This window comes from Hippocampus zosterae, chromosome 7, assembly GCF_025434085.1.
Source record: "Hippocampus zosterae strain Florida chromosome 7, ASM2543408v3, whole genome shotgun sequence".
NCBI classification, from domain to species: Eukaryota; Metazoa; Chordata; class Actinopteri; order Syngnathiformes; family Syngnathidae; genus Hippocampus; species Hippocampus zosterae.
In genome coordinates this window covers 23,206,300-23,219,121 of record NC_067457.1, presented here as the reverse complement: position 1 = coordinate 23,219,121, position 12,822 = coordinate 23,206,300, and the positions used below count along the sequence as shown (strand labels likewise).

Here is a 12,822-nt window from a genome sequence, read left to right as displayed (position 1 = left end):
GTCACGCTACTTAGGCTCATTTGGCTAACAGCAAAACATATAAAAATGATTTTCCTCGCAATTATTTGGCAATTGAGCGCATCTCCACTTACATAAAACTTTGTTCATCCCCGGAAAGGGCAATTGTCATTTCATTGACTTCATGGAAAAGAAATTGGGGGTTGAGGTTAAGGGGGTGGGCTTTTGCATGGTTGGGGTCCGCATGGATAAATCAAACGGGCAGCAGTAAACACTTGGTGCGGTGTTCATAAATAACGCCGGCACTTTTTGATGAGCGAGTTGGGGTGGTCGTCACTTAGTCGGCGTGGCAACTGCCACCACAGACCACAAGGGTCCCGAGACGCAGAAACCGAACATGTGATGGCACAATAACAATAGTAGCCAAGAATTCCTTGTGGCCTCATGTTCACAGTGACGCTTCGAAATGATGAACTAGAATTCCCCTAAAAAGTCGGAATTCACCTAAAATCGCTGACTTCCTGTTTAATTCCAAGCAAGTGGCCCTTGATACTCATTTGTTCACCCTGTTATTGTTGACATGACTGCCAAATTTGAAATTGATCTGTGAAAATTGTGTTGGGAGATTTGTTTTTGTTTGTTGAACATCCAAGCTCTGGGTTTCACAGAAAATATAGCCTCTTCAAAACAAAATGACTGAGTTATTATTTCTGTGCATGGGTCCTTGAGACCTTTTTGTTCGTTGCATAATGATGGACATTTCCACCAAATTTCATGCGAATCGGTGTGACCGCCTTGGGTCGCTATTTTTTTCCCCCGAAGCTTTTGAGTCTTGGAATTTGCCCCTTAAACTGGGTAGTCAAACTAAAATGGTCGACATTCAGTAGAATTCCAGACACGGGTGCCCCTAAGACTTTGTGTCTTATGCTAGAAACGTCAACCCGGTTTTGTGTGTATCGGAAAAACTGGTGTAGCTGGATAATGTTTTTTTTTTTCCATCTAACTTTAAAATCTTGCAATTTGCCACTAAAATGTCTGTTTAAAAACCAAACTGGCCAACTTCCATTTCAATTGAACGCCTCCAATGTTCCTGCGTCTCTGAAAAGTTCTTCGCTGTCCAAGCAGGGGCTTCTTTTGGACCTCAAGCATTTGGGCTTCTGACAACTGCGGTGAGATTGGTGGGTGTCGCTCCACAATAAAGCGTTTAGTGGGTGTCCCTGCACAATAAAACGTTGACAATCTGGTTTGTTTCTCCAGCAGAAAGGAACATTAGATGATGTTTTCATGTGTCAAGAAGCAAAGTTCTACTTTCCCTGCTGCTGACTCATGAACTGCTTGTCTTGGCAACTCTGGAAAAAAAAATACCATCATGAATGTGTATTTTCATTTATGAATAATAACAGTAACGAGTCCTTAAAAGACCTGTGCTGACTTGTTATGGTTTTCATTGTCAAAAGTTGGGAAAGGAGGGCGCCGCTTTTTCCCCCACCATCTTAGTTGTTATTGCAATTGCATTGAAACTAGTTCTTTTATATTTTGTCGTTTCCAATTTCAGCTCTTTAAATATATCAATATATCCTATTGTACATCAACTTGTGTCGTGTTGTAATGCGGCGAAACAGAGACAGGTCGACAGAAAACATAATACTCACAGGCATACATTCCTTTTCCTCTGCAAAGAACGATTAATATTGCAATGAATGAATGAATGAATGGTCGTAAATCTTTTTTTTTTATACTGCCCCCAGGTGGGACACTGTCAGAGCAGCACAATAACACATACAGCATCTGTCATTTTATGTTTTTTATATTATATATACAAATACTGTATATATTTTTTTTAATGCAGGCACAGTATTATAAAGTTCTATTTTTTTTAATTCAGAGCAGATTATAAATTATTTTATTTTTCTTCAATTTATGACTGGCAACGTCTGATCATGGCTATTTTGGGCAAGATGTGAGGGTAGTAGATTATGGAGAAAAAAAAAGAATGCATGTGTGACATAAATTTTTGACCGGTTTGCTTCATTTCTCTCCATAAAAAGGATGAAAGACCAAATTGAGGCATGTGCCGTTGGGCCTTGGTGGAGGCCATGTTTTAGCCACTGCGTTTTTACTTAGCTCGCTGGCTAAACGTACCTCCCTTCACTTCTCAGCTCTTTTTCCTGCGCTCAGACTTCCTGTCTCCCATCAATGTTCTCCTTTTTTCTCTGGCCACTATGACGGAATCCCAAGTTTCCTGTTGTGAAGGCCGCTGCCTGGTAACGGCCCAAGGCAGGGAGGAGCCTGGGGGGAGAGGTTTCTTTTCAGTTTTTTTTTTCTTTCTCTCTCTTCCAAAGAGCACGGTATGAAGGCTCCAAGCGCGACAGCGCAGAAGTGTCACGGCGGTGTCACCACAAGGTGGTTAACAGACAAATTTGTGACTCAGTCCCACGAAGGAGAGCTTAGGAGGGAGGAAGAAGAGGGGTCGGGGGGAGTCATAAACTCACAGATTTGAAGAGTATCGAGTTCGTATAATGGACATCAGAGTTTAAAGTTATGAACAAAATGTGTGTTAATGAGGACTTGAAAACATGGAAAGGTTTGCAAAAGAGCTGCAATTCACACTCCAAGTCAACGGGGGCAGTATAAGAAAAAGTGGCAGTGAAAATAACTGCAAAAATGGTGTATGGATGTCAAATAAGTAAAATCATGATGAGAATATGAAATTGATGTGTAATACATACAGTAAAATATATAAATGAGAAAAATGAAAACAGAAGTGTAGATATTTATATTTAATAACAAATACACATTCAAAACTGTAGTTAGAAAGTAAAATAGTCACAATATAAATATCTAAAATTAACAAAATATTGCCGTGAATAGAATACTACAACAAATAACTTGATTTATCCATTCCAAACAAAATGTTTATAATATATAGGTAAAATAAGCATTAAATGTAAGAAAATAAAATAATTACAAAATGTAAAAATAAAAATGTAAAATATATCAATGGAAAAATAAATCAGTAATAGTGGCAAATTTAAATTTCAAATAGGAAATAAATTATGTGCATATTATAGACTTACAACATAAAATTATGAAATTATTTAAGAAACAAAAAGGTGACAATTAACATAATACATAAGTGTACGAATTGGCAATTGAAAAAAAATGCGAACGAAATAAAAGGAAAATACTTGTAGAACAAAATTAAATGCGTTTTGAAAGCAACACAAAAAATCTAAAATGAAGTATTTAAGTGGTAATTGCAAGATTAAATACCCTAAAAAACTGATCAAATATATAAAAAGTTAAGGGGTGTTTGTGTATCTCCAGGCTAGTAGTTGCTAGAATTATCCACTAATTTAAAGACCAATCAAATAAAATGTATCTGTCATCCGAACCGCCTAATCCTCACTAGGATCGCGGGAGGTGCTGGAGCCTATCCCAGCCGTCTTCAGGCAGTAGGCAGGGGACACCCTGAACCGGTTGCCAGGCAATCGCAGGGCACACAGAGGCGAACAACCATGCACACTCACACTCACACCTAGGGACAATTTAGGGTGTTCAATCAGCCTGCCATGCATGTTTTTGGAACGTGGGAGAAAACCGGAGTACCCGGAGAAAACCCACGCAGGCATGGGGAGAACATGCAAACTCCACACAGGGAGGCCGGAGCTGCAATCGAACTCGGTACCTCTGCACTGTGAAGTCGCCCAAATAGAATTTGAAATCTACAATTTATGCAGAACGAATTTTTAAAAAGTATTTAAAAATGGATGCCAAGGTTGACAATAAAACAAATGTACCCTCTCCAACCCCCCGGTAGAATGAAGTCGGGTCTGGGCTAAAACTTCACCTCATGGGAGTCTTTCAGGGAATATCATTAGCAGTAACTTTATCTTGTATTTTCTTCTTCTTCTTCTTAGTATTCATAGCGAGCGCCTAAGACGGACGGCATACGCTTTTTGGTCAGCGCGGCCACTTTAGCTGCTGCTTAGTAACCAGATAGGATAATAGCATAATGGCAGCTCTCCATTTTTGGCTGCGAGAAGAAAAAAAAAAATCATCCGAGCGCATGCAGCAGAAGGGGAGAGAAAAAAAAATCAACAGATGTTCCATGCATCTGCAGTTGTGCTGTGTCAGTGAATTTTACATCCCAATTGTGGGCTGCGTGAAATGGAGTGTGGCGTGTGTGTGTGTCAAGGCGGGCTGTCGCTAGCAGGCTAATGGTTTAGCATGAAGAAAGTCCCAAAATCAGGAACGGTTTAACTCCTCATGCCACAAAGTCACAAACGTCGGCGCAAAGCGTTAAAAGCCATCGGACCATCACGTTCATCCACATCCATCTGCAAACTACTTCCTCCTCTTTCTGCACAAATTGATAACACATTGCGCTACACATTGTTTGCCCCATGGCTGCTTTGGATTTCATGCTAAGCACCCCCCCACACACTTTTTACGCATGCGTATGTAGGCGAAACCTGTAATTACGGCAGTGTTAGCTTCACATAAAGCAAATATTTTTGGTTTAGATTGAAAGAGGGAAGTTTCTTGCCTTGGAGGAAAGTCTGGAAATGTTTGTCTCTGACATTTTTTTTTTAATACTGCTAGCTAACAAGTATGTGGCATCAGCTAGCCACGGCTGAAGTTTGTTTGTTGCCAGAAGCTCCCATACATAAAATAAAATAAAACATGAAACGAGAATTACACACATTGTATATTTAACATAACACCACGTCACAATCGGACGTTTATAGCTGAATGTTAATATACAATGCAAAACCGCATCGGAGCGCTAAGGAAAGTAGCATCAATGACGGCGTTACGCTTCTCGAAGCAACGGATATTTAAACACAAAGGATGCAGGAACACAAGTAGACAGACTATTTAACAATCTGCTATTTTTATGCTGTCTTTCACACTACAAAAACAAATGCGTCCACTAATAGTAACTGAACGCGTCTGTGATGGGACACGTATGCGCACAAAGCGTCAAGTGACACACGCATAAGACGACGTCACACGGCGGTGTTTACGCAAGTAAAAATATGATCCAATGTGTAGGGGCTCATTCTTTAAAATCATTTTATATCAACAGAGGAGTGATGCGGGACGTGGTGGAATTATTGGGAACTGAGGCAGGGCTTTTCTTTCACTTCATTTCATGGAGACATCCGGTAAAGATGACATCACATACCAGACACGTCTACTAAAGATGACTTCAAATCATAAATGTGAGCCTGTGTGGCTGAATTATATATATATTTTTTATACAGGTTTACAATATCCATGGCAAGTGGCTCATTTACTTTGCCGAAAGATTTAGAAAGTCTGTTCCTTGGAACGCAGCCTATAAGTTAGTTTGACAGCTAGAATTTGGAAGTCAACAAACAGAAGAAAAAGTATGTTCAAGTGTATTCTTGAGTCCAAATATGGCAATGAGAGTTATTTCCCCTTTATAATTATTATATTCCTGCTCAATTTGGTCAACAAAATGAAGGCTCTGTTGTCTGTCAAATATGTGGTGTTTGTTCTCCATCTGGTGGCCAAATGGCGACACTGCAAAGAGAATTTCAAAACCAGGAATGTTTTCAGCATGTAAATTGTTTTCTGTAATCTCAAATGGAAAATGAAACACCATATTTAGCAACGACATGGTTTGAATTTTGCAGTGCTGGACTTGTTATATTATAATTATAGAAATTCTATATTCTGAAACGATAGCAGAGATGTAAACTTTTGGGAAAACTTAAAAAAAAAAACACCACTTTTTGTTCGTCCTTTTCTACATAATACCTGGTACGTTTTTCTTTTCTTGTTTTTTTTTAACACTTTAAATACAATATGTGCAGGCAGAGATGCAAACAGGGATGCCGTAAATGATAAAACTCATTCCAGACATCCCTGAGTGCAAAGAGTAAAATTAACACCTAAAAAATGTATGCAAAAGTCTACAAATTACACTTTAGGACCTTTGTGAACTCCCCTTTAGACGGCCATTTTAATGTGCGAAAAGACAATTTTTAATTTTTTTGTGCTCGTTCCATTCAAGTAATCACAAAAATCTCAAGAGATATCAATCAAAAAAATGGAAACATCATTACTGACCTCCACATCCAGCAGTGAGGAGTTGCAGCGGTGAAAAGAAAAGAAAAAAAATGTGTGCGAAAGTTGATGACAAGATGGCTTCCGTGTATGTCTCAGGAGGCCAGTTTGGAGTAGCTGGATGGTGAGAATTTCCGCTTGAGGTACTTAATGATGTAAAGCGGCAGGCAGCTGACCAGTGTGATGGACGACACCTTCCAAATAAAAGGCCACGTGGTGATATACCTCAAATCTGATGAAACACACAAAACCAAGAAGACTTAAAAACTGAAAAGTTACAGTCGCATGCGGTAGATATTGTATTAAAAATACAAAATGATTGAATTTATTATTAGTTAAGGAATCTAAATGAATAAAAATACGTTTTGCAAAAAAAAATAAGTTACAAATCAAAGAATAAAATACAATTAAAATCATATAAAGTGAAATACACAAAGTATTTTTCCATTTCAAATAATCAGTATGATATTCGCAAGATACAGCGATTTAAAATAGATGCCTAAATTAATCACGAAAACAGATAAAGTGCACATGAAATCAAACATAAGTCCAATGGTACCTCTACTTACGAACGTCTCTTCATACGAAATGTTCAAGTTACGAAACGCCTCAACAGGAAAATATTGCCTCTAATCAATTATTGAAGACACGAAAAGTAAAAATACAGTATGGGCTGCTGCTCGCAGCTCACAGTTTCATATTAATAACATTATTAATTAACATTAACATTAATAACATATTAACATATTAATAGTTGCTTTACTATTGGCTATTACCTAACATCCTCCTGGCATCCCATAATTTGTGTACACATCGACGGGGGACTCTCACCAAAGTACTCGTTGAGGAAGGCGAGCGAGGCCAAGTAACAGCCCAGGCTGAGGAACTCTGCCACCACCATGAGCCAGTGCCACATGCGCACCGTCAGCGCCACCATGAGCAGCTCGGTCAAGATGAGCGCCGTGAACGAGATGGCCACCACGTGCACAAACTCCGACTCGAACAGCACCAAGGCCCCGTACATCAGGATGCCCCCTGGTGGCGACGTGGAAAAAAAAAATCCACAATCGGTGAGCGTGGAACAACGTGCAACAATACGAGCTTGTGCGCACGCACACACACAAAATAAACAAATGTAAAAGAAAATACAAAATGTTATACCATATATGCAGGACAAGAAATATTAAGTCACAATTTGAAAGTGAAGAAATTAATTATTAATTATTAAAACACTGACCAAAAAAGGGGGGAAAAAACAGTCCGATAAAGTATCAAATGAAATGTATATAAAATAAATAGAGAAATGGAAATGAGAAATTTTATGTTACCTTGATAAACGCTAACCAAAACCCAGATCAGGAAGGTCTTGAAGGAAAGCGAGCGGCCCTTGGTCAAGTCCTTGTAGAGCTCCGGGTAGAGCAGCGCCATCTCTGGTTTCACGTCCTGATCCAGGACCAGCGAGAACACCGGGAACATGGTGTAGATGGTGGCGTAACTGTACGTGGGAGTTCAAAAAGTCAAAGTGTTGGTTCAAAGATTCATAAATTACCCTTACCATCTATGCCAATTTCATTAGTCCATTTATTGCATTTTAAATTACGTGTTAGCATTAAGCTCGTATACGATTGTTAGACACAATTATATGGTTTAGTTGACCAATTTGGTATTTGGCTCAATGATTCATTTTCTTTGGTTATGTGTGTCAGCAGTCAATTTCAACCGGGAGTATTTTTATTTGGAGAACTGTGCCACTGTGAGAAAAGGCGCTACGGATTAACGTGGTACCTTAATTATTTTACTGGGTGTTAACTACAGCCTACAGCAGCTCCTGTGTGAGTGTGCTCATTGAGATGACGTACTCCTGGTTTTCGGTACACCGCTGAAGTGACCGCCACATGTAAGTGCACTTAAGTATACCGTACAAACGATTGCTGTAAACTGGACATTTCCACCATTTCAACACATGATAGACCAGACCAGAAAAATAAAATCACAATCAAAATGTAGAGAACCGAGGAATGCTATAAAGATGAAAAAGAGACATACCCAACCATGAGGAATCCTTGATACAAGGGAACAGAAGCAAAATAGAATATGGAAGAGAAGACAGCCTAAAGTGAAAAAAGAAAAAAAAAGTCAAATGTTGATGTTCATGGGGACAGAGTATAAAAAAAGAGCCTGCCACCCATCATGTGTGAAATTAGCTCATTGGGTGTTCATTTCTGAATATTTGTTTGTGAGCCAGCTCCTTACAAATTTTGCCATAGTCCCCCCCACCCACCCATACAAAGAGTTTCACCACCCATGACGTGTAGGCTTAAGTAGGGTAAAAGATCTGCCATTTTTAAGCTACGGCAGGGTTATATTACTTTTGGATTTTTCATTCTCGTTAGTATTTATTTCATTTTGAATTTTTCAATTCCGTGAGTCCTTTTATTTATTAGAGTATGCTCGTTAACTCATTCACTCCCAAAGACGTTTTTAAACGTCTTTTCAAACTTGGTCCAGAATTGGCTGGTACTGAATGAGTTACTTATTATTATTTATTTTTTTTTAATGGAAGTTAGACATAATCAGACTTCAAAAGCAGCAGATAAAAGAATGGCAAAGACGGTACGGGATGTTCAGTGTACCTGCATGGCAGAGATGATCATTCCCCGGTGCATGACAAACTGCCCCAGGGCTGCTGAGCGCTTGTAGCTATTCCTGCCGTGCACCATGAGGAGGCGGCCGATGTGTTTGAACTGCGTGATAGAGAAGTCGGCCGCCAGCGACGCCTGCTTGCCTTCCTGTTCGAATCAACAAAATAAGTGCCCCCAGCCCGAAAAGGAAAAAAAAAGCTAAATGGTACAAATGGATGCCGAGTTTCTTGTCGGATGACATTTACCTTTCCTTCGATTCCAATCCCGCAGTTGGCAGCCTGGATCATGCTTACGTCATTTCCGCCATCACCTGTTGCGCACAAAATCAAAACGCACGAACAACAAAGAAATCGAAATTAAAAACGTAATAATAAAGCTAGCTTGGGCTCCCACCCATAGAGGACATAAATAGGTCATCGCGGCATTTGTGAGGCCTGGCTCACCAATGGCACAGGTTCTATTGGCGGTGTGCTGCTGGAGCAGCGTGACGATCTGGGCCTTCTGCGTGGGCGAGCAGCGACAGCACACCACGGCGGGACACTGGCACGCCAGCTCCACAAACTCGTGCTCGTAGTAACGCAGGCACACCTCCAGGGAGTCGCCCGAGATGACCAGCGCGCAGTCGTACTTCCTGCGGAAGGCGTTGAGTTCAAGGTGGGCCTCCCCTCGGTTTGTCACCTGAACGGAGACAAGCGCATTCACACGCATACTGTTGACTCCTCACATAAAAGTTACCACACAGGGATTTCACATGAAATCCAGGATGAACCTAAAATATGGATGATGGTAATTGGAGCAAAAATGGCTTCATGAACATTTCCACTGACTAACGTGGGACTGTGTTGAAGTGCTGCCTCCACAAACGAAAATGTCTGGCATTCTCTACTCTCTCTATTTGGATTTTTTTTTTTAAACTAACTAATTATTTTTTGTAGAGGGCTGTTACAATTTAGTATAATTTCCATTCAATTCAATGGGAACAGTTGATTTGAGAGCCAGGTGATACAAACGCGGTCCTGGAACAATTTAAACTCTCAAGTAAAGGCAACACTGAAGTATAGGTTTCTTTTAAACCATTATGAGAGTTAAGGTGTACTTCAAGCACATACCGGTCGGAAAAGATGGATGTCCTGGTTTCTAGAGACCAAATGAGAGCTTTTGGCGATGCACGTGGCAGTTTCCAGCTTGTCCCCGGTCAACATCCAGATCTGGGGGAGGGTGGAATCATAAAAAAAGAAGAATGAAGTGATACTTTCCATTCCATTTCAATAGGTTAACATTTTTTAATCTTCTGACCAGACCTTGATGCCGGCGTTCCTAAGAAGCTCCAGCGTGGGCCTAACATCAGCCTGCAGCTGGTCCTCCACGCCGGTCAGACAGAGGAGCTCCATCTCCCGCTCCAGGCTCTCCACCACCGCTGCTACTTTAAGGGTCCGGTCGTGGATGCTCAGCTTGGCCTGGTTGTAGCGGCTCTGCGGGAGAAGTCGCCAGAAGTCTGCTGATGAGCCGAGGGGAAAACTGCGATGAAGGGTAGACTGTCTACCTCAAAGTCCTGGTACTGCTCCTCAGACAGCGACTTCTTGGCCACCACCAACGTTCTCAGACCTTCTCGGGCCATGTTGCCACACTGACAAGAACCAGACAATAATGGTGAACAATTTAGGGTTTTATCGTGATTACGCTGCAATTTTCAAATAGTACTGCTTTTCTTTGGGGGGGGGGGGTCGGGGGGTGTACAATAACCACCAAAACAATCTTTCTGTTGTAATCTTACTTTCTTCTTTCCTCATCTCATACGACCGCCACACTAGTTTGGTCGAATTTTGTGAAGTTGTTCTAGTAAAAGCTTAAAAGACTGCATGCCAAAGAATAAGTTTATTCTAATTGAAGCCGATAATCTGTTTTAATAATTCATCATAAATCATGGTTCATATGCCAACATTTTTAACATAAGCTAAAACGTTTAAGTATAATAACACTGATTTTGTTAATTCCAATACAGATTAATGGATTGTGTGTTGTTGTTGTTTTTTAATAAACATGCGGGAAGAGCACACAAAAAAAAAAAACGATTGCGTATTCTTCAATAGTAATACTTTTTTTTTAACTTTAACTGAAGTACGGGAGTTGAATCAGTCAGTTACAGCGCCCCCCCCCAACTCAACTGCACTTTTGCCAATTCGGCTTTCATTCAAGATTTCAACCAAAAATAAACCAACATAAAGCCGATTAGCATGATGCTTCTGTCCCAACGCCAACATGAATCAATGCGCAATAGAATGGCCCGCGGTCGGTCGGTCCAGCGCAGAGAATGCGGCAATACAAAAGGAGACGACGGATGCGGCTTCATTTTTGGGATATGAGGGCTTGATTGGTTATTGACGAGCACGCCCGACGGGGGCATCGTTAGCAACTGACGTTTGAGAATATGACAGAGTGTAATTACTATCTGGGTCACTAATTAAATCAAAAGCCGCCCCCGGTGGTTAACGACTCACTCATGCCAATATGATTATTATGAACATAGACCTTCAAGCGGGCGTCGACGCGGCCCGTTGAGCTCTTGATGAACGTCCTAAATAGCAGGGGAATATTGACGGCAGGTTGGAAATAATGCTTAAAAAAGGCTGTATGCGTTGTTTATGCAGTTTTCATGCATCCTTGAAGGGGTCTTAAAATATTCCGAAGAATGGTCACCTCCTCCTCCAGCCAGTCGTTGTACTGGACGATGCTCGCCATGGCCACGTCGGCACCCTTCATGTAGAATGTGATGTCACCTGTCGACTCCTCCTGGACGGCAAAATAGTCGCAGTGAGCCAAAGAGTAAAGTTAATCAAAGAAAACAAATATCAATCAAATGCATTTTAAAATATGGTCAATATATTTTTTTTAATTTCGCTTTTTTTTTTTTTTTTTTAAATATGCTACTAACTGAAGACAATTCAGTGTTTGGTAATGAAAATACATTTCTGACCCTGACAATGATACCCATGCGCTTGCTCTCGGAGGTGAAGGGGAAGATCTGCAGGATGCTGAAGGACAGGATCTGCCCGGCAGGCGTCTTGAGCTGCAGGGAGGCCAGGTCTCGGTTCACCAGGGTCAGGCCCACACTCTGAGTCCACTGCACCAGCGCCACCTGTAGTTACACAATTAGTTTGTCCGGTTATTCGCAAGTTAGTTGAAGACTTAAACTGCTGTGAGACAAACCTGTTGCTTGCCAAATAGTGAGGCCAGTTTACCTGACTGCTTTTGTTAGCCTCAGACCTTAGGAGCTGACTGTTTAATGACGTCTTATATATCCTATTAGAGCTCTTTAAACCCACTGTACATACAATAAAGAAGTCAAGTCAAGTCAAGTCAACAGTATTTATAGAGCACTTTCAAACAGAAGTTGGGTGTTGTCAAATAGTGAGCTTATCGTGAGCCTCAAATGCTAGTAGCTCTGTTCAATGGCATCATCGACTTCCAACGTAGTTTGATGTTGACGAATAGCGAACCAAACATTAGCCGGAGCACTTTTGTTAGCCTCAAAACGAGAAAGTTAATTGTTTATGGATTTCTAGCTTCACATTAATCTTTCCGGTAAATCACAGGTTTCAAAGTTGAGGCCCGGGGGCCAGATGCGGCCCGCCACGTCATTCTATGTGGCCCGCGGATGCAAATCATGTGTGTCAACTTTCATAATCCTTGCTGAAATCTGGACCAAAATGTCAAATTGTCACGGTAATAAATTACGTTGAGATTTTGCATTGGCCCTCCAATGGAAGCCGTAACTCCGAAGTGGTCCGCGACAAAAAATTAGTTTGACACCCCTGCTCAACATAGTTTAGTTTGATCGTCAAATAGTGAGCCTACACTTGTTTATTCAAAATGTCTGTTCCGTTTGCACATCAATAAAATATTGAGACAACCCAGCTCCGCCCCCCGTGCAGAGAAAATTAGAGCATTACGGGATTTCTATTGTATGACACTGAGCGCCAGATAAGCGCTTTCCTGTCCCCCCCGCCCCAACCCTCTATCTCCCCTCGGCAGGAACTCAGAGCCCCCACAAAAAGCCCCACGTGCAAGTGAGCGAGTGTTCAGCTGCACACGACTCAACTCTCAATGGCTTCATTTTCAATTT

General features: G+C 41.1%; 1 protein-coding gene across 5 annotated transcripts in view; it reads right to left on the bottom strand.

Moving 5' to 3' along the window:
* Positions 1-12,822, bottom strand: part of atp9b (ATPase phospholipid transporting 9B) — a 34,440-nt gene that overhangs the window by 4,178 nt on the left and 17,440 nt on the right. Inside the window, exons 16-28 of one of the 5 annotated variants that reach the window (XR_007963395.1) lie at positions 11,674-11,835; positions 11,397-11,489; positions 10,243-10,326; positions 10,001-10,171; positions 9,809-9,907; positions 9,143-9,377; positions 8,945-9,009; positions 8,691-8,846; positions 8,104-8,168; positions 7,386-7,552; positions 6,889-7,092; positions 6,061-6,289; positions 1,789-2,247 (exon numbers count right to left, since the gene is read on the bottom strand). Coding sequence is in view for 2 of the 5 variants with exons in the window: in XM_052071946.1 (XP_051927906.1) it covers positions 6,153-6,289; positions 6,889-7,092; positions 7,386-7,552; positions 8,104-8,168; positions 8,691-8,846; positions 8,945-9,009; positions 9,143-9,377; positions 9,809-9,907; positions 10,001-10,171; positions 10,243-10,326; positions 11,397-11,489; positions 11,674-11,835 (1,638 nt within the window). In the remaining 3 variants the exon portion in view is untranslated. Of the gene's footprint in view, positions 1-1,788; positions 2,248-5,221; positions 5,512-5,782; positions 6,290-6,888; positions 7,093-7,385; positions 7,553-8,103; positions 8,169-8,690; positions 8,847-8,944; positions 9,010-9,142; positions 9,378-9,808; positions 9,908-10,000; positions 10,172-10,242; positions 10,327-11,396; positions 11,490-11,673; positions 11,836-12,822 lie in introns of those variants that run through there. The other 4 variants (XR_007963393.1, XR_007963394.1, XM_052071946.1 and 1 more) reach the window with 4 other exon arrangements.